The sequence below is a fragment of the Cuculus canorus genome, chromosome 13, assembly GCF_017976375.1.
Source record: "Cuculus canorus isolate bCucCan1 chromosome 13, bCucCan1.pri, whole genome shotgun sequence".
Lineage (NCBI taxonomy): Eukaryota > Metazoa > Chordata > Aves > Cuculiformes > Cuculidae > Cuculus > Cuculus canorus.
The window spans coordinates 20,584,337-20,607,983 of record NC_071413.1 but is presented as its reverse complement, the minus strand read 5'-3'; the positions used below and the strand labels follow the sequence as shown (position 1 = coordinate 20,607,983).

At 44.2% G+C, this 23,647-nt stretch overlaps 1 protein-coding gene across 1 annotated transcript in view; it reads left to right on the top strand.

Moving 5' to 3' along the window:
• The window catches only part of GLG1 (golgi glycoprotein 1), an 89,788-nt gene that overhangs the window by 47,379 nt on the left and 18,762 nt on the right, over positions 1–23,647 (top strand). Inside the window, exons 5-13 of the mRNA XM_009569971.2 lie at positions 5,990–6,193; positions 6,768–6,839; positions 9,615–9,798; positions 11,576–11,790; positions 17,735–17,856; positions 18,509–18,610; positions 20,506–20,659; positions 22,201–22,338; positions 23,176–23,262. Of these exons, the coding sequence (XP_009568266.2) occupies positions 5,990–6,193; positions 6,768–6,839; positions 9,615–9,798; positions 11,576–11,790; positions 17,735–17,856; positions 18,509–18,610; positions 20,506–20,659; positions 22,201–22,338; positions 23,176–23,262 (1,278 nt within the window). The remainder of the gene's footprint in view (positions 1–5,989; positions 6,194–6,767; positions 6,840–9,614; positions 9,799–11,575; positions 11,791–17,734; positions 17,857–18,508; positions 18,611–20,505; positions 20,660–22,200; positions 22,339–23,175; positions 23,263–23,647) is intronic.

The following is a 23,647-nucleotide window of genomic DNA, read 5'->3' as shown; positions in this document are numbered from 1 at the left end:
AGGGTGATGTCCTGATTCTGTGTAGTTCCTTTTTAATAACTATACATTCTTTCCTCTGTGAGCGACTGCTATTCAGACATGACTTTCATTTGCCTTTCCTTCCCGCACTACAGGTGAGCTGGCAGGTAGTTGTCTTTCTCATCGTGATCTGTCAGGCTTGGCGTGATGCCATGAATCCAAGGCGTGTTGCTAGGCTTATTTCACAGTCTGGTCGGGTCTGAGGCAGGCAGGTTATCGCCGTGACGTGGGGCCGGTGCTGTAGCCCTTTCTGCTTTCTCAGGCTGCAGCTGATAGGCTGGCACAAGAGCTTTTATCTGCTCGCTTCCCCTTTCCTCTGCCAACCTGAAAACAGTTGAAGGACGTGAAGGGTAGGTTGAAACCTATTTGCAGTACCTTTTAAATTATAGCTCTTACGCTCTTAAGAATTGGTCTCTTCTATCAGCTGTTAATGAGGAAGCATGTAACAAAAAATACATGCTTTTTTGGTTACAAAAAAGTTTTCATTGTTGTCCATAGTGTTTTAAATTGAGGGGCTGGTGTATTTCAGAAGACTTAGCTGAACAATAGAAAGCACAAAAATAAGGGCTTGCTTTCCAGAACAAAAGCAACTGTGGAAGTGGGAGGAGCTGGCAGGCCCCACACATTCACACTGGTAACAGCTGAGTAAATTGCTTTCTCCATAAAGCAGAATACTGGGTGGGAGGACCCTGTGAAATGAGAAATGGCTTTTACCAATCAGGATAGAACCAGGAGCGTAACACGTGAGTCCTGTGTGTCAGGTCTGCATATTACTGGTGGCTTGACTGCGTTAAAATAAATTAAAGTATAATACTTACAATATCACTGAAGGGTAAAGCAGGATGGACTTTGCAAGCATAAACCAGTTCTATAATAGAAGTGAAACCAATGCTGGCAGGCTCGTGTGTAAGTGCATGCAGCCCGCGGTGAGGGTGGCTGGGGTGGGTAAGGCTGCAAGGCATCTGGGAGAGGGAAAGGCACGCAAACTTGAGGCCACCAAGTTTCTGTGGGATAGCAAAGCGAGTCACTAACCAAACTTTTATGGGTTTTAACGTGATTTATGCATATTCCTCACTTTCTCAGTACCCAACCCAGAATATTTCGCCTTGGTCTGTGAAAGCATCACAGCCTGCCATATGATATCTTTTGTTATGCTGTCGTCCTTGGCACTTAGAGCAATTGAAGTATTCTATACTGCTATGGAAACAGCTATAAATGGCTATGCAAGCGTTTCTTTTGTTGGTGTTCTGTTCTATCCCTTTTCTGCTTTGGAGAATTCTCATCTAATTTACTCCCATCAGATGCTGGTTCAGGTTTTATTTCCATGCTGTAGCTTCCAAGAGTTGCTTGTAGAGAAACAGCCATTACCCTTTTGTGTGACGGAAGGTAACTGTGGGTTTAATAAATAGCACTTGGACACCTGAGGAGGAAGACGGGGAAAGAGATTCATCTCTCTTTTAATGGGAGTAAGCACTGCTAACTCCATCTGCATCAGACAGCTCGTGGATTGTGGTGTGGTAGCTTAATCATAGGATCTGGGATAAACCGGCCTTTTTAACTGTAAAAGGCACTTCGGTAGGTGTTCTGGAGTTACGCTGCCTCTTGAAGCCCCTCTGCTAGTTAACCACTTTCCTTTTCTATACTTCCTATTTTTTTGTTTCAGCTTTCATTCTACTGCCTAATTGAATTCTGTTCCTGCTGGGTTTGTTGCTTCTGATGTGGTGTTTTCTGTGCTTTCTTTTCCATGTTTCCCACTGGTTTTCTACTCTTAAGAGCAATAAAGTTGAGCTTGGAAGTCTTGATCTGACTGTAGACTTCACTTGGCTGAAAATGAGTTCAAACGACACATCTGTAGCCTAAGTTTTGAAATATGCCTGTGTTGTGGGGCTAGTTATTTTTTCTTTCAGTTAATAGAGAAATATTAAATAATAGTTTTGGTGATTTTTCCAAGTGACTGTTGTGCCTCACAGTGAATTTGGTCTCCTAGTATTTAAAGCTTGCTTTGTTTTCATGCTATAGGGAACTAATTTGAAATTGGTAGTTGCAGTGGAGCTTTTCTTCTTGGACTGCCTGTCAGAATGAGCTGCTTTTCCAGCCCCAGTAATATTCAGGATTGTATCAAACTCATGGGTAGCGTGTAGCTGTAGTGCTGGATTTAGCCATGCTGTCCAAACTGGAGTAGATTATTTGCCATAATGAAGGCTACATAAGTGTTAACTGCACCTCTGCTGTAGTACTTGACCGGATAATGGTATTTTTCAGGTTCCTGAAAAAAGACCCATTAGGAAACTGTTGTGGTCTTGCTGTTTTTCACCCCCAAGTTCTCTGAGTACAGTTGCTCTCGCTCTGAGTTCCATAGGTGTGTAGAACGCAGGGGGGAAACAAGTTAAATAGAAAGAGCTGATGACATTTGGCTCAGTCTTTGTTTACCTGGTGTAGTATTACAGCAGTGTACTATCAGCTGAAGTACCTGGGAGTGATCCCTGTAGCCCTGGTGTCCGTGGTGCCAAACAAACTGGCAATAGATCTACTGGATGCTTTTCCATAGCCTGACCGCTCTGGCTCTGGCAAGTCAGCACTGCCATTCACTGCAAGGTGCTGTGCTGATAAGGCAGGTGGCATTTTACCCTCCTGCCTGCTGTTCCTTTCTACTCTTGACTCTTTTTCTGGTCACTTTTCTGGCTTTTCTATACAATTCTACAGCTGGAACAGTCGTGAACTTGAGGCCTGTCAGGTTTCAGGCAGAATAAAGACTTTTCCAGGGGAGCTGCTGAATATGACAAAAATTAAACAAAAATTGCATAGCCTGTAATATGGGAGGGGGGAAAATTTGATGGAAAAAGGAAGAGTAAGAGCAAGGTTTTTGAAATTCTGTGTTGACCTAAAGCCATATGCCTGGAGTTTTAATTTTGGTCATAGGAATTAAAATCTCCCAAAGCATTGTGCTGAAGGGGTTTGCTTGGACACATTTAAAACTTAGTTCAATTTTAATGTGGTTCAGAGTGCCGTAGGACAGCATTGTATCTGCTCATAAAACTACCCTGAGTTTCAAAACACTCCAGGCTAGATAATTTTCAAGTACATTTAATGGATCTTTGCAGCGTGGGGCCTTGGGCAGCGTGGTCTAGTGGGACGTGTCCCTGCTCATCATGGGGGGTTGGAGCTGGATGATCTTTAAGGTCTCTTCCAACCCACACTATTCTAGGATTCTATATTCTGTGATTCTATAACTTTCTGTTAACGTTCTCCATTTAGGGCTGGTAGTGATGCTGGGGCAACAATTAGCAGAAACGTGTGGGTTTGAGGTATAATCTTTTGCATTGCAGCGTGTTGCAGTGGAGCAGTGAAGCCCCCACTGTCAGCCCCCGCAGCAAGTCCGGGGGCGTCCTGACTTGTGGAATGAACTTAAAGGTCTTCAGCTGGAAGATGGAGGCTTTCTGATGAGGGTGTGCTGGATAGAGGAAAAGCACTGGGGTTTGTTCCACAGCGGAGCTGCAGCAGGCCTTTATACCCTTGTACGCACCAGGAAGCTGGTGCTGTAGCAGGACCAGGAGAACTCACGCTGTGGGATGCTGGCCCTTGGTTTTGGTGCCTTCAAAGCCAAGCTGTCCCTGCAGGACGGGTGGCACATGGAACCGGCAACTCTGTGTAGCAAAAATGTGTGTCAAAGCTGTCCTGCCATTCCTTTCAAAACGAGCCTGTCAGACGCTTGATGGCCACCCAGTTTAGGAAAAGGCAGTTGAGCCATATGTGTTTATTTTCCTCTTCAGGCTGCAATAAGAGATTGTACAATCTTTTCAGTGAGCTGGTGGTCTTTTACCTTGCTGGGAGCTCATATTCTTTGCTTAGTTATATTTGCTAAGGGTAGGCATTTCAGCACAAACAGGAAGCACGAGCACCACTGGAAGGCATGTGAATGCTTTGGAGGTGGGAGAAGAGAGCAGGACTGCATCCTTTGGGAGCTGGCTGTGTTGACTTGTGTGTGTTTCTATTCCTGTTAGGCCTGACGTATTTCAAAATCACTCTATTGCAGGGCAGCAGAGTAGAAAGCACCACAAGAGGATCTACCCAAATGTAAAAGTTGTGTTTGTGAAGTAATGCAATAAATTCGTCATTTCGTGTTGTGTCCCAGCAATACAACCATAAACATTCGGCGCCCAGCATATGGAAATTTGCTTTCACTACTCTGTTAAAAATGGGATTGCTTTATGTACTATGACTTTCACCAGGAATCTAGACCCATGCTGCAAGAAACCAGGAAACTTCTGTTTTTCCTAGTAGGGAAGGCTTGCCTTGTGCTCTCCTTGCTGGCTTCTAAGGCAAGTGTGAGGAACTGCAGTCTGCCTTGCCTCACCTAAGCTGGAGGAAAAAACTGCCAGAGGAGCTGAAAACGGTTGTTTTCAATCACTTACGCTTGCTCGCTCCTCACTTATAATTACTGCCCGTGACTGACCACAAGGATTTGCTGAACAGTGTTTGTGTTTGGCGTGGTTGTGGGTAAATGACAACTTTAAGTAATGTGGCAAACATGCTGCTAAGTAGCGTTCCTCAGATCCCTTTTGGATTCAGTCCTAAGGGGACAGTTGATGTATGATTACATGTCTTCAGAGGTGCTGATATCTGGCCAGCATGTGGAATTGGCCAGTTTGTACTCAAAGAAAAGAGCAAACCAAAATACGGAGTTTTGGAATATATGGGTTTGGAGGGTTTTGCCTTTTTTTTTTCTAAGGGTGAAACTACTTTTAGCCCTTTCAAACTGGGGATGCTTATGGGTTGTGTTTATGACTTTAATTAGCTGATTCCGCTTGTGCTCCAAGTGTAGCAGAGTTAAAACAGGATTGAAAGGCTGCCTGCCTCAGCAGATGTGTCAGAACAAAAAGATTTGGAAGAGTCGCAGAGTTTGAATTGTCATGGTCACGTTTTAAGGAGACCGCTCTCTCACCTATGCTTCTGCAACAGCGATGGATGAATCTGCTTGACAGACCGAGCTCAAGGGATCGCTCCTAAATGGTTCCTGCAGATGCCAGATTGATTTATGCAAATATTCTTGCCTTGTCGTACACCCTAGATAGTCTGATATAAGTTTAGTAACAATACCCTCTCACAGCAGAGCAGCATCGGTTAAGGTGGTTCTCTCGAGAGACACTTGTAGAAGCCTTGAGAGATCTCTTCCAGAAGAGCTCTTGTTTATTAGAGGACTCGGAGGTAGGGAGGGGCTACAGTTCCCTTTCTGAACACATACAAAGGTTGTAAGAAACTAAATGGAACGTTGCCCTGCCTCTTCTGGGCTTTCATACCAAACACGGGCTCTCTGCGTTTGTTGGCAGTTGCTGTTCATAGTGCAGCGTTGTTTCCAGCCTTGCAGGAGGGTGGACGTGGTGTACAATATTGGGCCAGAACCGCTTTGTCCAAGACTTCGTCTATTCTTGAATACTTTGCATTTTTTTTTCAGTCCCTTAGTGGAGGAATTAGCATTGAGAAGCCTACACTGGTCAAAGCTTCTTTGTGGCTTTTTTAGCATCACTAATTATCAGCACCCAAACTGAAGGCTTGTCTCAGCATGGAGGAACTATGATTTTTCTGTCCCCCAAGCATGTTCTTAATGCTTTGTGGTTGCCATGGTGCAAAGAGAGCTATGTCAGATTAGAGATAATTTGGCTGTTTTGGTAAACTGCTCTGAGCAGTGTGACTAAGTAGTGATAATCTCATTAAGTCACATTAAAACAAACCAAGAGCATTGGAAGGGGGGATTTTACAGTGGCCATCAGTGGGATGGTGATGTATAAAGTGTGTGGATAGTACAGATATTAACTGTTGCCTCCTCTGAATGTAAATGGGGCCTAGGCAGAACTTTCCAAAGTCTGTATGTAGACAGTTTGTTGCTTAATTTATGTGGTGCTTATCCAGAATCGCGGATCACTTGATAAAATAAGTGGTTGGTTAGAGATGTTGTCTCGCCTTTCTCCTGTAGGATGCCCACTCGCAAGGAGAGGTGGTGGCATGCCTGGAAAAAGGCCTGGTAAAAGAGGCCGAGGAGACTGATCCTCGAATTCAGGTTTCTGATCAATGTAAGAAAGCGATTCTTCGTGTAGCTGAACTCTCTTCGGATGACTTCCACTTGGACCGGCATCTCTACTTTGCGTGCCGAGATGACAGAGAACGATTTTGTGAAAACGTGAGTGGTTTCCTCTTGCCTTCTTTTCTACTGTAATTCATTAAAAAAACCAAAACCATATTGGAAAGAGGAAAGGAATAGTAGAGTGGAGCCTGAGCGAAATGGTGTAAGACTGAAAATGGGGGGTTAATGAACTGAATGGGCATAAATGGTTTAATGGGCCTCGGGGCTGGTGTGACAGGGAAGGGAGCGGCTAGAAGGGGAAGGAAGCAGCAAAAGTAAGTGACCGCTCACTTCTGCAGCCAAAAGCTGTTGCTCGAGTTTAGCCTGGTCTGACTCGACTCACAGCGCTCCTTGTTCCTGGAGCGATGAGCCAGAGAGCAGTGTTGTTCAGTCTGAATTAGCTTGTGTCAGCTGAATGTCTTCTCACTAGAAGGGTGATAAACACAACCAGATTTTTTTTAATGCAGTAAAACTTAAAAGATTTTTATAGTCTAGAAGCTACCATTGACATTTGAAATACTAACTTTAATGTGTATGTGATTTAAAAATATTAATCTCTTTAGGTGTAGTTTAGCCTGCTCGTTAAGCATTACAGGTCTTTGGTGGCAAATGTTATTGTTCTGTTTCACAGACTCAGGCTGGGGAAGGCAGAGTCTACAAGTGCCTCTTTAATCACAAGTTTGAAGAATCAATGAGTGAAAAGGTAGGTAACTGTCTTAGTGAGACAAATCCTTAATGCAGAAATCATCAAATCATTCATCACTTCACACTGTGTTATCCTTTTCCAGTGTTGAGGAAAATCCATCGTCTACGTGGTTGGAAAATTGACTGCTTTAACGGATGCTTTTGCTTTGATATGTTTGTGTTTCTAACTGCGTGCTGATGGTTTGAATTAATTGTGCTCGAGTTGCAGCCTTTAAATTTAAGGGCTTAAATTAATCAAAGCTTTTGGGTGGCTGATTTGGGAAGGTAGATGTGGAGCTCAAGTGATGTGATTGAGCATTTAAAGCAGAAAGCACACCATGCTGGGGAAAGCCTTGGACAAACGCTGATGTAACGTACAGATTAGAAACAAAATGCCCAAGTGCCTCAGTGCGGGAAGCTCTGTGTGTTTTGCTTTTTTCAGGGCTTCAAGTGAGCAACAGATTCTGTGGGAAAGTTGCGCAGTTCAGTTACTGACATTTTCCTTACATTTTACTTGAAGATGTGGTTTTCAACAACAAAAAAGTTGTTCTGGACAGCTGGTCCCGAAGAGGCTTTGTATTGGTATCCTGGGGAGGCAGCCGTGCCTTCAGTGATTCTGAAGCAGCATCGTAGTGTTTGGGATTATACAGAGTTGTATCACCTGTCTGAGCAGATAGGAAGATGGATATCTGTAAAGCCCTTCCCGGAGAAGCTTTGCTGCAGGAGCCCAGTTCGGAGGCCTGGAGGGATCAGCCCTATTTACTTTTCTTTAACTGCATCAGCTATCTGAAAGCTTAGTTCCAATTAACAAATTCAAAACTGAAAGAGTGATCCCTGAGGGTTTGAAACAAAGCTTTGTTTTGTCCAAGCACGTTGCTGAAACGGACTGCTGGTTTTGCTTACGCTGTTTGTCCTCGTGCAAGGGCAGTGGGACTTTTTTGAGGGTCTTTTCCGTGGTCAGCTGGGTGACTGAAGTGAATGGAAGGTACTAAGAGTTTAGACAGAGCTGGAGCAGAGGACTTGGTAGGGAGAGAGAGTTGGATGCTCGGAGGGTGCAGTTTACAGAGCAGGAGGAACACAAAATCTAGTTCTCACTCTTGTGGCTGCCAAGGTTGGAACATTTGCAAAGTCACCAGTTTTTTAGAAGCTGTTACCCAGTAAGAAGTCCTGCCTCACTGGTGGCATCAGCTGCTGCATACACATGTAGCCAAACAATAGCTGCCTAGTGGGTGGCTTTGTGTGATCCAAAGCTGCCTGCCAGGCTGGGCGCCCTGGCTCTATTGATTCTCTTCTTCTAGTCCTCTCTTGTGAGACCTCACCTGGAGTGCTGTGTGCAGTTCTGGAATCCCCAGCATAAGAAGGATATGGAACTGTTGGAACAGGTCCAGAGGAGGGCTACGAAAATGATCCTGCTGGAGGATGCTGGAGGTGCTGGAGCACCTCTGCTATGAAGACAGGCTGAGAGAGTTGTTCAGCCTGGAGAAGGGAAGGCTCTGGGGAGACCTTGTAGCGACCTTCCAGTACCTGAAGGGGCGGGCGGCTACAAGAAAGCTGGAGAGGGGCTCGTGATCAGGGAGTGCAGGGATAGGATAAGGTTGAAGTGAGATGTAAGGAAGAAATGTTTTGCTGTGAAGGTGGTGAGGCCCTGGCCCAGGCTGCCCAGAGCAGTGGTGGCTGCCCCATCCCTAGAGGGGTTCAAGGCCAGGTTGGATGGGGCTGGAGCACTGATCCAGTGGGAGGTGTCCCTGCCCATGGCGGGGGGTTGGAGCTGGGTGGACTTTGGGTTCCCTTCCAACCCAAACCATTCTATGATTCCGTGATTCTCCAGCTTTGGAGGATGAGAGCCTGTATCTCCCTGTGTCCAGAGCTTTAAGCCTGTCTAGTCCCAAGGTCTCAGTCATGGTACAGAGAAGGGAGCATGAAGTAGGGGGTGGGAATATCTTGGAGTAGGGTTTTCTGGGTCCTGGAGAAGGTGTGGGAAGTCACAAGGAGGAAAGTCAAAACACTGATGTAAGAAAGAGGAGAGGGCTATAGGACTTCTCTGTTGCTTCTGCCGAGACTGCTCCTTCTCTCCACCCTCCCCATGCACAGTTTTCCATCCTTTTGAATAGTCCAAGAATGGACAAATTTGCCTGAGCTATTCTGAGTTAACCACTGCCCTCAGATATAATTTTCATATAATTTAATCCAAAAGCTACAAAGGATAGCAGTATTTTTATGGCCCCTTTTTTTGGATGAAATTTAGAGAGTTGTTCTTGCAGCTGCTGAGTTCAGGTTTGGCCACAGTACATCCTCGGGAGCCTCACCAGTTGTGGAGAACGGCTAGAAATTCCCATGGTTAGACTGTTTTATCTCCTGTCATCTGTCTGGCACGTTGCAGAGCAAATCCAAAGAACACCCTATTTTGTAAATGTGACTGGAAGAAGTTGTTTCTTGAGGGCATGGGGTGAGCGTATACCACAGCTGGGATAAATGTCAGCAACTGATCCTAGTTACCATGAGTGAGTCATGCTCTCAGCCGTAGCTCTTCACAAAAAGCTGGATGAATGTGCAGTTTTAAGAAGTGCTCTGCAGAGGGCTGCTGCCTTTAAAACCCTTGATCTCTTGACCTCGCTGTGCATTGTTAAGCGTGTGGTTTCTATGAGACGAATGAAATTTAACTGCAGTGCAGTTTAAACACATGAATTTTAAAACATCAGCCTTTCAAAACACAACCGGAAAACTTAACGGCAGCAGATCTAGCTCTCTGCCACCAGCGTGTGGAAGCTCAGCCGTCCCAATGTGTCTCCTGCAGTGTCGTGATGCGCTGACCACCCGCCAGAAGCTGATCGCCCAAGACTACAAAGTCAGTTACTCGCTGGCAAAGTCCTGTAAGAGTGATCTGAAGAAATACCGCTGTAATGTGGAGAACCTTCCCCGGTCTCGGGAAGCCAGGCTTTCCTATCTGTTGATGTGCCTGGAGTCTGCTGTGCATAGAGGTAAGTGGAGTTGAATTGAGGTGTGTGACTACCTGGAACCTTGGTTTTAAGTTTATCTTGGACCTTTGGGTTCAACATGTATTTACAGTCCTTTTTGCCAACCTTTTTCAAACCTGGGTTCAAAGGCAAGTTTCCTCATCATGATGCTTTGATTGCTATTGTTTTGAAGATCAGAATAGCTAAGTAAACATCAGACGCTGACTCCTCTTATGTAGGCAAGAAGTTTAAAATGCAAAATGGCAAATCCCTCTTGGGCTGATGGTGTGTAATTTCAAATCCTTCTATTCGCTGTGAGTTCAAGCAAATTTTTTCGTCCTTTATGTAGTAAGCACTAAATAAGCTAGTAGTTTAAAACACAGAAGAGAGAACCTGTTCATCATCACTTAGGGAGAGCCAGATGCTCGGTCCTCTGCTGCTTGTAAATAATCTTCTTTCCTTGCAGTCCAGTAGCTTGGATAAATGCCTGAATTTCTCTAACTGTTTTTTTCCTGTATAGAAGGAAGGTGAGAATATTCTTTTTGTTCTTTTAAGTTAGTGTACGCTGGAGATGTCCTAATGCCAGCGGCTGTCCCAAAGACCTTGGAAGGCCCTATGCAGCAGGACCATCCTAAAGGTCCCCTGTGAAATTGCTGTAACATGTAAAATGACACGCTGTGTTCTCCATGTCTGCTCTGGAGAATTGTTTGTTTTCTCTCTTGGCATGCAGCTGCGTGGTTTCTGATTCGGCAGCAGGGCTACATGCTGCAGTGCCCCTGGCATGGGAGGGAAAGGCTGCCCTTGCACCACAAGTAGTCTCTGCTTTTGGGAGTTGGAATAACTCATTGCTTTTGATTGATGTGGAAATTGTGTGCTGCTTGTGGGAAAGCTGCGTGTTTTTTCCTGTTCTCCCTGCAGTAGGGCAGGTGCTTTCCTGAAATACTTGCAGAAAACTGCTGTTGAGTTATGAGTGACCACTTTCGTGGTGGAACAGGTTCTGTGGTGTGTTCTGTGGAACGAAGCATAGCCCAGGAGGAACACTAATTACCTCCATGTCCGTTACAATGCCTGGAGTCCCTGCTGGGGTACGGGACCGCGGCTGCAGGGAGTGTTGTGCACATATTGGTGTGTTGTGATGGGGACACGGTCCTTTTGATTAAAAAACCCAACCAGCTGTCCATGTGGGGACTGTAGGAAAGCTTATGTCAGATCAAAGCACTGATGAAAGTTAATTTCTGTTTGTTAGACACTCCCTATGTGACTCTTGGTAACGTATTCTGTTCTTTGGTTTGGTTTCCTGAGCAAGGGTGTGCTATTGCCCTAGAAAACCTTTTCTCAGCAAACTTTTGACTTACTGGCCTGACAAATTCCTCTCACAATTACATATCAAGCTGGTGAACTACCAGAAGTAACTTCTGTTTCTACAGTGGTTAAACAAGCCCTTGAGCGTAGGGAGAGGAGCTGACGTGTACCACAGAATGCAGGTCCACCAAGTGTTTTCAGCGGTTCTTCAGAAGCACCTCTGGTAACATGAAATCCAGACCAAGATTCTCCTAATCGTTCAGGGATAATTTTGTTCAAATCCATACATTGAGTCTGTAGACTAGCTGTTTTAGTTTATATTAAATAGTGGGAGCTACCATAACAGCTGGTTTAATCCCCCAGCATGCTGCTCTAGCACATTTGTTGCAACCTAGTGTTCTCCAGAGCATGGACATCGACCGTGTTCTTCCAGCACAGGTCAAGAAGGGCTCTGTTAAGCATCAACACTAAATCACATTGTCTTTTTTTTTTGGCTCAGGTCGACAAGTGAGCAGCGAGTGCCAGGGGGAGATGTTGGATTACCGGCGCATGCTAATGGAAGACTTCTCACTAAGCCCAGAAATCATCCTGAGCTGCCGAGGGGAGATCGAACACCACTGCTCAGGCCTGCATCGGAAAGGCCGCACCCTGCACTGTCTGATGAAAGTAGTACGGGGCGAAAAGGGAAACGTTGGGCCGAATTGTCAGCAGGCAGTAAGATGCTTTTCTATCACTTCACTTGTAGGTTGCTCAGTTGGTAGAAGCACTGATTTATCTGTTAATGTTTTGCCTTGTAATGGATGTTGCTGAAGGCAGTCTGGCTCTGCGGGTGCAAGTGAATGCTGGAGGCAGTTGTGCAGTTGACACAGTATGAAATGTCACTTGGTATCCAGCAGCACGTTAGTAATGTGGTGGGATATTTTTCCCTCAAAAAATACATTTTGGATTGTTCTGTACTGGATCTCTGTCGGCTCTCAAGTTATGAAATTCTTTCCTGAGTGTAAGAGAGAGGGAAACTTGCTTTTTTTATGTTTTAAAACGTTCCTTCTCCTTCCCTTTTCCCTCTGTGCCCTGTCCTTGGAAATGCACTATATCTTCTTCAAGCACCTTTCTACTCGGTTTTACCTTTGCTGTTTGATTCAGCTTAAACAGTGGAAATGGGAGCTGCAGGGATGGGTAGGTGCTACGTCCTGCTGCACGTCACTGTCGTTGCAGTGAGGGAAATGTCTTTCTCCAAAATACCTTTTTAAAACGGCGTAATTCTTTTACCTTTTCTTAACTCCATTTTGGCCCAGGTGCATCCTGGTAGTCTCTTTAAACTGAAAATGAGTCTTTAATGTTTGTTTGAACTCATTAGTGCTTTTTAGTGTGATGCTATGTTTTCATACGTAATATCTACTTTAAATGGCCCGTGAGCCTGGAGAAGTGACATCAACGTCAGAAATGGCTTGGGAGTGTTAGTGCTGATCTAAGAATTTATGGAGGTGTATGCTCTTGACCTCCTGCAACATACGAAAACTCTGCAGTCCCTTTTAAGTGTAAATGTAGCTTAGACCCTCAGCCCAAAATGTTGCCAGTTTGCACATGTTCTCAAAGATAAAATAGTATCTGTAAATTTTTGTAAGGCAAAAATGCCTTTGCGATGAAGCTTATTTCTGCATAAACACCAGGTGCGCTGGTGCAGTGGCTGTGCAGGTTGAGTCATTTCTGCAGAGAGCTGTAGTGCATGACTTATGCTTTGCAACATTAGTGTGGAAAACCAGCTACTTGTGTCTCTTTAAATACAAAATTGAGCTTGCTGCCTCCAAACCTGATTATTCACAAATTGTCGGAAGATCAGTTTGTCTTGGGAATAATAACTTCCAGATCATGAAGTTCATGTTCAGAACAAGTTGCAAGTCAAGGCAGGGGATCCCCAAAAGTGGTGTGCGAATTCAGACTTTTGGAGAAAAAGGATGCCTGTACAAATCTACAGGGTTCTTTTTTTTTTACAGTTCTCACATACTTAAGTTTCTGCGTTCTTTTTGTCCATTAAGTTGATGCAGTCGCGGGGCTTGTCCATGACTCCCCTTCAAGTTGAGTGACCTGTGGTCTGAGCTCTGTGCAAAAGGCAACAGGAGCAAATTAAGTGTTGATATTATAGAATATTATTAGTTTGTCTGTATTTTAATGGACTAGAGGAAACTGACGGTTGTGAGAATAGGATAAACGTTCCAGTGTTCTGGGCTCCTGAGGACTGACGTGTTGCTATTATATAGCTGCCTACAGCTTCTGAGTACTGTGTCATTTATTGTTGGTATTGTTGTAGGTGGAGGGGAATGGTTGTCTCAGCTGTCACTGGTTTTGTTTTCTGTTTTGATTTATTGTGTTAGAATGAGCTTCTTGCTTGTATCTTAAACAGGAGGTAAATTATCTTTGTAAGGAAGACTAAGTTGTCTGAAAACCTTCTAGATACTGTGCGGCTTGTGCAGGAAGTTCAGACTCCACTGTCATGTGAAATTGGCCAGATGACAGGCCATGAAGAAAGCAAGTGAGAGGTCCATCCATTCATAGTAGCTGGAGCTACTGAGTTTCCTTTTGGATACCTTGATAGCACCTTTGACTTATGCTTGTACTAAGACACTGATGCTTTTCTGAAGCTGATTTCTCAGCTGCTTCTTTGCTGTGTGTCAGTGTAGCTTGGTCTTTGAGGCATGTGGATGGTCTCAGAAGTGCTGCTTCAGTAAATTCATTCATGGGGGAAAGACTGACTTACGTTGGGCTTTCCAAACACTAGTAAGGAGGGTGCATCAAAGAGCATGGACTGTTTTGTTCTGGGCTTTTTTGTCTTCAGTGCAGTGTTGGTGAGAGCTCCTATCACTTTGTACTTCCAGTGGCTTCTCATCTGCTAGTTCAGTCGTCTCCTGCTTGTTTGCTTCCTGGCTACTCCTTGGTCCATGTGGTGTCAGCCCGAGTTCAGCTAAACCTAAAAGCTGACTGATCTTGGTCCTTACTTGCTGATGTTCTTGGGCAGTTCCTATTTCAAGAACATGCTGCTGGTGCTCTCAAATTGGCCTTTGATAGTGGAGCTACTGGTCTGTGGCATCTCCACCTTTTCACCTGCAGAAACAGAGGAGGAAATCCACCTGGTTGTTTTGGGGCTGTCCCAGCTGAGCTGGCTAAGTGCTTGTGCCCATCTCCGGACACTGTCTTCTCGGTGCAGAGTCAAAAACTTGTGTCCCTGTACTTTTAGCGGCATCATTAGGTAACACTAATACAGTGCTTTGATTTCTTGGCTAGCTCAAAGCAATAAGACTTCTCCTGGAATTCTTCACTGTAGAAGCTGTATGACCAGACGTGCTTGCCTAGATGGTTTGCTTGAGGAAATTGGAACAGGAAACATCTAATTTGGGTCTGGTTTTACTTACTGTCCTGTCTGTCTTGCTCGAATTCTGCTTGCCTTATGAAAGGAAGGTGTTTGCCCGTCTGCCAACAACACCACAGAAATCCCAAAACAACTAAACATAACCAAAGATCCTGCATGATTTTATCTTCCTGAAAGAGCCTCTTCTTCTACCCTTTCCTGCATGAGGAACTGTCTGTAAAATGCATTCTCAACTCCCAGTTTCTTGATCCCGAAGGGCTTCACTTCTTGTGACACCTCAACCAGGAATGTTCTCACATGTGAGCGTCTGCCCTTGAGAGTAACCCTGCTGTTGAGCAGGAGACAATCCTAGACCCAAACATCTAAGACCTCTGGGGTTTTTTTGTCTTGGTTTTGATGAGCGAACTTTCCAAAATGCCCAAGTTCTGTAAACAGAAAAGGAATGATGTCTTTCTCTGTAACATAAATGGTTCAGACAAAGCTCAAAAACACTCCTGGGTGTTTGGTCAGCTGTTATCTTGCCTGACAATAGGCTTAAGTACCTTGCTGACCCTAGTGGATGGCAAGTCCCCACTAGCAGTGTGACCTCTTAAGGGCTGTGTGCAGTTTGGCTTTGCCGTCTCTGGGCGCAGCTTGCCTGTTCTGAAGCAAAGGATAGTGCTCCTGTTTTTTATCCTGTTGGTGTACTTCTACAGGGACATGCATTTTATTAAGGAAAAGATATCATCAGGAGGAGATGCTACTTCTAGAGCATGTTTTCCCACGTAAAACAGCTTCATCTTTCCTTTGCTGAAGTGTGTACAGCTTGGGTTTGTTCCAGTCGTTAAAAGGTCTTCTGCAAATATCACTGTTGGGTTGTTCTTCAAAGGTGGAGATCCTTCATGTGAGGAAGGGTGAGTCTGCAATGCTTTAGGTCATCAGGCAGAAGATACATGTGCCTCTTAATTGTGAGTGTGAGCCCTGGTCTGCAGCTGTTCTGGTGGTGTCTGGCACTATGGTGTCAGTTACTGGAAGCAATATTTTATACCAGAGCTGTTGGCTAACTGTTTTTCAAATACGTGGCTCTTATGTTGCTCTGGTCTAATCTTTCTTTTTCCTGTTCAGTCCCTTGAGCAGGTAAAACTATCATCCTTGCTGAAAGGGCAGATATTTCTTCTTCCAACTTCTAAGATAGTTAATTGTTAATCTAGCTCCACATCAGAATAAAAGTTCAGGGGATTATGAAGTTTATCCATCTGCTTTTCAGCTGCAAGAGTTTGTTGTGAGAGGGAGGAAACTCCTATAAATCGTTCACTGTTAGCACTGGTGCCAAATTGCTCCCTCGCCCCTGCAGTCAGAGAGAGAATCTTGAGAACTGGGAATCCTGCAGTTGCACCCGAAACAGAGGAGAGAGACTGGGAGGTGACCTGGTGCTTCTGAGCTGTTGCACCCAACGTGCTTTGGCCTCTTCCACCTGACAGCATCAAAAATATCCCTTAAACTGAGTCCTGAGGAAAAGTCCTGCCTGTATAATACTCTGGACAGTTTGTTTAATCTATGTGTGTAAGAAAGTGTCACCTTTGAGGTTTTATTCACTCGTTTGTCCTTGAGAGAGTAATTCCAGTAATGGTGTTTGATCCTTTTTTATATGTAAACATCTGACTTGAAGCGATCCCAGCACTTCACGTGCCCGTCCGTGCAGGCTCTGTGAGTGCACGCCAGCAGAACCAGAACCAGCGTATTTGCCGCCTCCTTGCCCTGACTCTTGGGGAGTTGTAAAGGACGTATCTCTTCTCACTTCCCCTGCTGATGGAGGTCTGGTTCCCTGTAATGAGCTGGATGCTGTATTGGCTTCTGTTTGACCACCATCAGAGTCATATAGAATGTTGTTGTTATTACTATCATTATTATTATTAAGTGAAAATATCCCAAGAATTTTGGAATCAACAGCTTTTGCCTGCATCCCTTAGGAGCTGAGGCTGGGCACAAATAACTTTGTCCAAGAGCAGCTTGCAGGAAATCCTGCGTTCCTCCCGGGCAGTCTGTGGTCTGTCTGCTTGATTACAAGCTTCCTATTGGATAACGAGTGCCAGCTTGTATTTTTTCCAGTTCTCTGGTGCTTTCTTCTTTGTGTTTTGTGGTGTTGGGGCTTTGCCCCTGAAAGTTTCCTGGATGATTTTCTGTGGAGACTTTGAAAGGTAGAGGATAAAGTTGTAACTGTGCCTTTGATTTAGTCGGGCTGAGGGCCAGTCACGAAAACCATTAAGTAAGTGTTGAAGTATTAAGAGTGCGGACCGTTTGATGTTGATGTGCAGCTGCCTTCTGAGCTAGCTCACTGTCTTTTTTCTTTTTGGCTCCAAATCTGTCAGCTAAAAGTATTTGCCTGTCAAGTGCTGATCCCAGTCTGCCCAGTGTTAGTCTTTGGGAAGCCAGAGCTTTGTGGGAAATTAAGTGAGACGTGGGGATCTTGGGCTGAGTGATGGCCCAGGAAGCTGCCCCTCCCCCCAAAACTATGGATTGTTTCCCCAAACTCCGTTGCACTGGCCAAGCAGATGCCTCCCAAATTCATGTCCAGGTTTTACGGGCTGCTTGAAGATGACCCGTCTGGATCTGATGTTGAAGCTCAGTGCCGTGGGGGGCTAAGTTATGTTTCCGTATTAATAAGAGACAATTATTTTTGTGAAGCTTTAATCAAAATAACTGTTTCACAAGAAGAAGAAACTTGATAAAACTTCATACTGTACTTACCTATATCAGCTGAAAGTATTTAGAAGTCACAAGAAGAGTGCAAGGATGTCACAGCTTCAAGTTGGCACGTCTGTTCTCTACGTCTTTGGAAAGTTTTTATTTTCATCTTTCACCTATACCTTGGCTTCTGTTAAGTAGATAAAAACTGGTGCCCTCCTTTTGTTATATGATTCTATATATATGATATAATATTATACAAAATGTTATAATATTAAATAATTCTATAGTCTTATCTTTTTATCTATTAAAAACTGTTTAATAAAGACCAAATTGTGGTTACCCTGGCTTCCAAAAGCTTGCGTAGGCATACCTGACGAAATGCTATTTCATGGGCCAACAGAATGGGACATTTCCTGGGTTGCCTCATAAAGATAATTTGATTTCAGCAGCATTGGACTCCCATGTTTGGTAACTGAGTTTGGCACGAGCATTTGAAATAAGCATCTGTAGAGCAGAGGTCATACGTGGTAGTGTTGTTGGCACAGAATTGTGACGCTGAGAAGATCTTAAGTGCTCTCATTTTGGTTATTATAATTTGTTTTCCTATCCACTATTTCTTTCGTCCAGCTTCAAACGTTGATTCAAGAAACAGACCCTGGTGCTGATTACCGCATTGACCGTGCGCTGAACGAGGCCTGTGAGTCGGTGATACAGACGGCCTGCAAGCACATACGCTCTGGAGACCCGATGTAGGTGGCTCACGGTTACAACTGATCTTCGTTTCTGTTGGACACCCATGGAGGTTGTGTGACTGACCAGCAGAGATACTAAAACCCGAACAGAAATGCCCGACTCCAGACTAGCAATTCATACAGGGTTAGAGATGTGAGCCCAGCTCTGACTTTAAGAGCCCGCTTATATGGCAAGAATATTTTTGTAACAGGGCTGTTGAAGTGCTGCTGAAGGGTGTAGCTGTCGTAGGTGCTTAGATTAAATCTGTAACACTTGATGTGCTAATTTCTATTACTATATAAGTCCTTAGCAATATCATAAAGAAAAGTAACAAGCCTTGAATGGCCAGTTAAGCAAACCCACACCACAAAGAGAAACATCTCCTTTACCTTCATGCCTGATATAGATGGTCTCTTGAGCTGAGTTTTATGTAAAATATTCCTTATGATTTTATCACGTATCAGACTTGCTGAGATAACTAAACCCAGTGGAATTTAAGAGGGTACAAATGTGGTGCACAGTTGTTTTAGATGTGATCTTTTTTGAAGGAAAGGGAAGACATCTTACCTGTATTTCATTGGAAAGACTAATTCAGCAACACCAACAGTAGGAGGGAAGCTCATCATGATTATAACAGGCTGTTGCCTAAGTTTATTCCTCTGTTTGTAGGATTCTGTCTTGCCTGATGGAGCACTTGTATACTGAGAAGATGGTAGAGGACTGTGAGCACAGGCTTCTGGAGCTCCAGTATTTTATATCTCGTGACTGGAAGTGAGTACTGCAAAACAAGCTTTATCCTCACTTGATGTTTGTGGTTAGTCTTTGTATGCATTAGCAGTTCCTTGTAAAACTGTGCAACCTGTGCTTGTTCAAACAAGGATTTTTAAGCATGCCAGGTCTGTAGGGGCTGAATGCCTGTCTAGGACAGTTAGAGGCACAAGCTGCTTGGAAGAAGTGTGATGCTTCAATCGGGCACTTGCTTGGAAATGATGCAGCCCTAAAAAGCGTTTCAAGTTTGAGCTCTGAAATTCAATCATCTTTAATTAAAAGAAGTCTCTCTGGTCATACTGAAGTTGAAGGTCACTTTCCGTGCAGGAGGCAGCCGGTTATGTCTGCTCTGAGCACTATGGTGAGGGAGTTAAGAAAACCAAACTTTAACAAAGAGACACTTTGGAGGCTCCCTGCTTCTGTTTCTGCCTTTTTTCAAATTCTTTAGGTGTGATTACAGCCTGGAGAGCAGATGTAATTCCCTTTGGAGCACTGCTTTTCCAGCATTCTCATCTAGAGATGGCAGCGCTTTGTTTGAAATCTTTATAGAGCCCCTGTGTCTGTGTGGGCTCAATGAGGAGAACGTGAATTTGATAAATGTGACCAGTGAGGAAAGAATAACTGTTTGGCTTTTCTTCCGGAGAAGACTGAGAGGTGAGGAAGTAGAGTTCGTCAAATGAGGTTACTTCCAGAAGTGGAATAATTGTTCTCAGCGACCACAAGGAGTGTAAGACAAGAAGTCTTGGACTTCGATTACTGCAAAGGGTATTCAAATCAGACATTAAGAAAATCTGACTCATGGCTGTATCTGTGGCAGCATTGCCAGTAGTTAAGAGCTGACGTGCTCTGTGAACCTTGTCCTTTTAAAATACGTGGGGCTTCATGGACCAGAGAGTTCAGGGCTTTGTGGGTGTTTATTTAGTCATCTCGATAACTGTTTTCATAGGTAAACAAGAATACTTTAATTGTTTTTTCCTCCTCTTCCCATTTCCTTTTGTTGCTGATTCTCCTGCCTGTGCCCTTTTCCCTCCACTTAATTCATTGCTTGAGCCAAACTTATGTGATTGGAAGAAGTAAGACTGAGTATTTGCATTTTACTGGGAGTAAAGATAATTTTAATTTGTATTGCAGGCTGTGCAACGTGAGCTCATCTTTCTTGTTTGACTTCTGTTTCCTAGAACTGGCTATGAAAACTGTTGTATTAACCGTGTGCCTAGCACAAATTCATGAAGTAGAAATTATTTTCTTACTACTTCATCATTATTTATAGAATTGTGTCCACATATCGCTTGGTGTTTGCTTTCTTAAAGTGGTGTGGAAATTTGAAGTTTCCATTTTGGAAAGTTGGCAATATCTCATTTAGCTTGAACGTAATTAGGCATCATCTGAAGAGATCTGCGCTTGCAGTTTTCTTGTATGCAAAAGCAAGGGATGCTGAGTCTTCATTTAGCTCACATCCAGAGCCAACAATAATTAATCTAACTCATATTTTTATGAAACTGGATCATTTAGCAGTGCAAAGTATGTGCAAGGTATTATACAAGCAAATCATGGTACGTACCTGCCTTCTGCTGCTCTAGGACAGCAAGGAGGTGATTTTCTGGTGTGTCAGCGTTTGGCTGGTGTGCTGCAGAAGAGAACAGGAGGTGCTTCAAGAAGCACTGAAGTTGTAAGTGGTAATTAAAGATCCTGGTGTATTTTTGCAGCATTAAGGAGTTGGTTCCAAACTGAGTGACAGGTATTTTGCTGCCTGTTGGTTCGGTCGGTGAGACGCCACTGCTGAACAGGGTGGTGATGGATGAAACTCAAAGTAGATTTTTCTGCCTCGAAAGCATTTGAGAATATGAAAAGCATTACAGGTTTGAATAAAGTGCTGATGATAACTTCTCTGTTTGCAGATTGGATACAGTTCTGTACCGCAAGTGCCAGGGGGACGCCTCCCGTCTCTGCCATACGCATGGCTGGAATGAGACCAGTGAGCTGATGCCTCCTGGGGCTGTTTTCTCCTGCTTGTACAGGCACGCGTACCGCACAGAGGAGCAGGGCAGGAGGGTGAGTGCTGGACTGCTAAAGCTGCAAAGACTCGCCAAAGCTATGTAAAAGCATTTACCATAGGTGGGACCTGCACTGCTTCGGGTGCCCAAGTTCTCCTCAGGGGGGTCTTGAAGATCTGTGTTGTTGTCCTGGTAAAGCAAAACAGCCACAGCAAGATGGGACAACTGCCTTCAGGGGTAACTGTGTGCTGACAACAGCTTGTGTGTATCAGTTTAGACACAGTGTAAGTCATCCTCCTTATCTTTCCAAGGAGGAAAGTGGTTCCCTGTGGATAGCTAGCATAGCTGCACAATTGGGTTTATGCAAAAAAGGAGTTTCAAGTCCTGCTTTCCTAGGCTGTTTCTAATTAAGTTTTGATTTAAGTACATCTTCACATTATACTCCATTAGATTCTTCCCATTGAAAACATTCTTTCAGTTCTTTGGAGCATGCAGTACTGGTAAATGTGTTTATGCTGCCTTTAAAGAAGACAGTAGGAATCCAGCTTGCTGCCCTGCAGTCTGGAGATCCACCTTAATCCTAGTGCTTGGTTCAGAGCTGCTCTTTTCAAGTCTGCTGCCCCCTCGTGCCTTTATCGCTGCACTCCCTTGAAAGCAGCTGGGTACTCGCTTCCATTTCTTTTGGCTCTGTATGCAGCCCCTAGGAATTGGTGGGTTTACACAATGGCCTGCCTTAAAAATTAATTTCTACAGTTTGATTTAAAAGGTCTTCCATGGCAGAGGTCAAGTATTGGTTGAAGCATCTGTCTTTTAGGAATAATTTTTTTTAATGCAGTTTCTTAGTCTGCTGAGTTGAGACTTTAAAATTCCATTTTATATTTGTGCTGGCCAAAGAAATCAATAGGCACCCTGCGAATAATCTGTCAGAGAGAGAAAAGGCTTTTGAGTTTATTTTTTTTTTGTGGAAAGTAGGCTAAGGGAGCAGATGTCATTTTGAAATGTAGCATTTCAAAGCACACTCCTCCGAGGTTAGATCAGTACTATCCACAAAATTCTGGGTAACTTCCAGTTGCTTGGGTTTTAAAGTATATGAAGTTTTAAGCTCCAACTGATGCATTTTAGGTCTGACAAGCACCGTGCCAGTATCCCTTGGTTTTCTACAATTTGTGTCTTCTTCAGTCTTGGCATATGGTGGCTGTGACGTGCTGCAGTGGGGATTGCTGAGGAGAAACTACAGCTCTCATTCCGGGCTTTCCTTTTGGTATTGAGGGCAGGGACTATTTGGACTTTCTTCTCTAGAAGCAGTCTGTAGCTGCTAATTTAGGAACCTGCTTTGATATCTCATTTCAAAAGCAAAGTGAAGGTTTAGGAACATAAAATTTATCTGAGTGGAATGAAAGGAGCCTCCGTCCCAACTAAATGACAGCGCTTCACACTCTTTTGGAGCCTGGATGCTTGTAGGGGCCCCAGCAGGGTGGAATTTGTGTGCTCTGAGCTTGATGGCACTTGTGTGGTCACTCTCAGTGCCTGATGGCATCTTGTCTGCATGCTATGGGTTTAGAGACCCCTGACGCTAGATGCTTTTCACCTTCTTGGCAGCTATCACGTGAGTGTAGAGCCGAGGTCCAGAGAATCCTCCATCAGCGCGCCATGGATGTGAAGCTGGACCCGACCCTCCAGGACAAGTGCATGATTGACCTAGGGAAGTGGTGCAGTGAAAAAACGGAGACAGGGCAGGTACTGTACACACTAACGCTGCTAATTCACTTGCAGAGCTGGGAGGAGTGGGAAGGCTGAAAAAGGGGAGACAGGGACTTTTTGTTTTTCACTGTCTCTTTGTAGCCTAGACCATGGTAAAATGTGTGCAGTTTGAATGTAGTCTACAGTAGGCTGAGAAGTGAGTGATGCGAAGAAGCTTTGCACCTACTGCAAGGCTTCAGTAGGTTCAGATGTGTAGTGGAATGAGAAGGGGGAAGGGAATAGTTACAAGAAGGACTTTAATGAAGCAACTCCACCTCGCCCTGACTCTTACATGTAATATTCTATTGCAAGCTTGACATTTCCCACATAAACTTTATCCCATTTTCATTTGGCAAGTACTGATACACTTCCTGTGTTTATACAGAACTGAACTAACATCTGCTGCCACTTCACAAAGTTTCAACAAATACTTTCATGTTAAATTGCTGTGCCCCAGTGTGGCTGTAGGGGAGGAACCGTTCAACAGCAGAAGCGGCAGAGCATGCACCATTGTCTTTTTGAAGTGTCCGTCATAAGTTGTAGTAGTTTTGGTAATTAGCCTCTCATTAAGGTGATGTGAAGGGCAAATTAAATGTGGTGTTTCAGAAGTGAAAGTGCATCATGCAGCTTTTGAGAACAAGCAGTAACATCCTAGACCAACATTCTCACTCACTACTACATCTGTATGTTCTGGGAGTGCCAGCAGAGGTGTGGGTTTGGATGAGACTTGGGACTTTACGAGAAGGAGGGCAGTTTCACATATGTTGAAGTATTTCAAGTGCGAATTTTCAAATCGTGTTCTTGGATCATGCACTAAAACTTCTGGTTTTGTAGGAGCTGGAATGCCTTCAGGACCATCTTGACGACTTGGTGTCTGATTGCAGAGACATAGTGGGAAACCTCACAGAGCTGGAGTCTGAGGTGAGTGCTTTCCAGCCTGGCATAAAGGGATAGTTGAGTGTGTCTAGTTAAGCGTGTCATTTTGATAGTGAAGGAAAGAGGTGAGGATAGAGCAGCTGCAGAAATGCAGCTCTCTGGGATCATGCGCAGACCACCCATTCTACCCTGTACAATGCAAGTTATCATGGGGGTCTTGAGGAAGAGAAATGAGCAACGGTTCAGGGTTTTAAGCTGGTAATGACCTTTCCCCTGCTTAAAAAAATTGGTTAAGGTAGCAAAGGTAAGATGTCTTGCACAGGTAACACGGTTACCTTTAGTACAAGTCAAGATATGTCATGGAACTTCATTTTCATCTGTCTTGCAGGTATTTTTGAGTTCCATATTGCAGCTTCCCTCCCCCATCCCA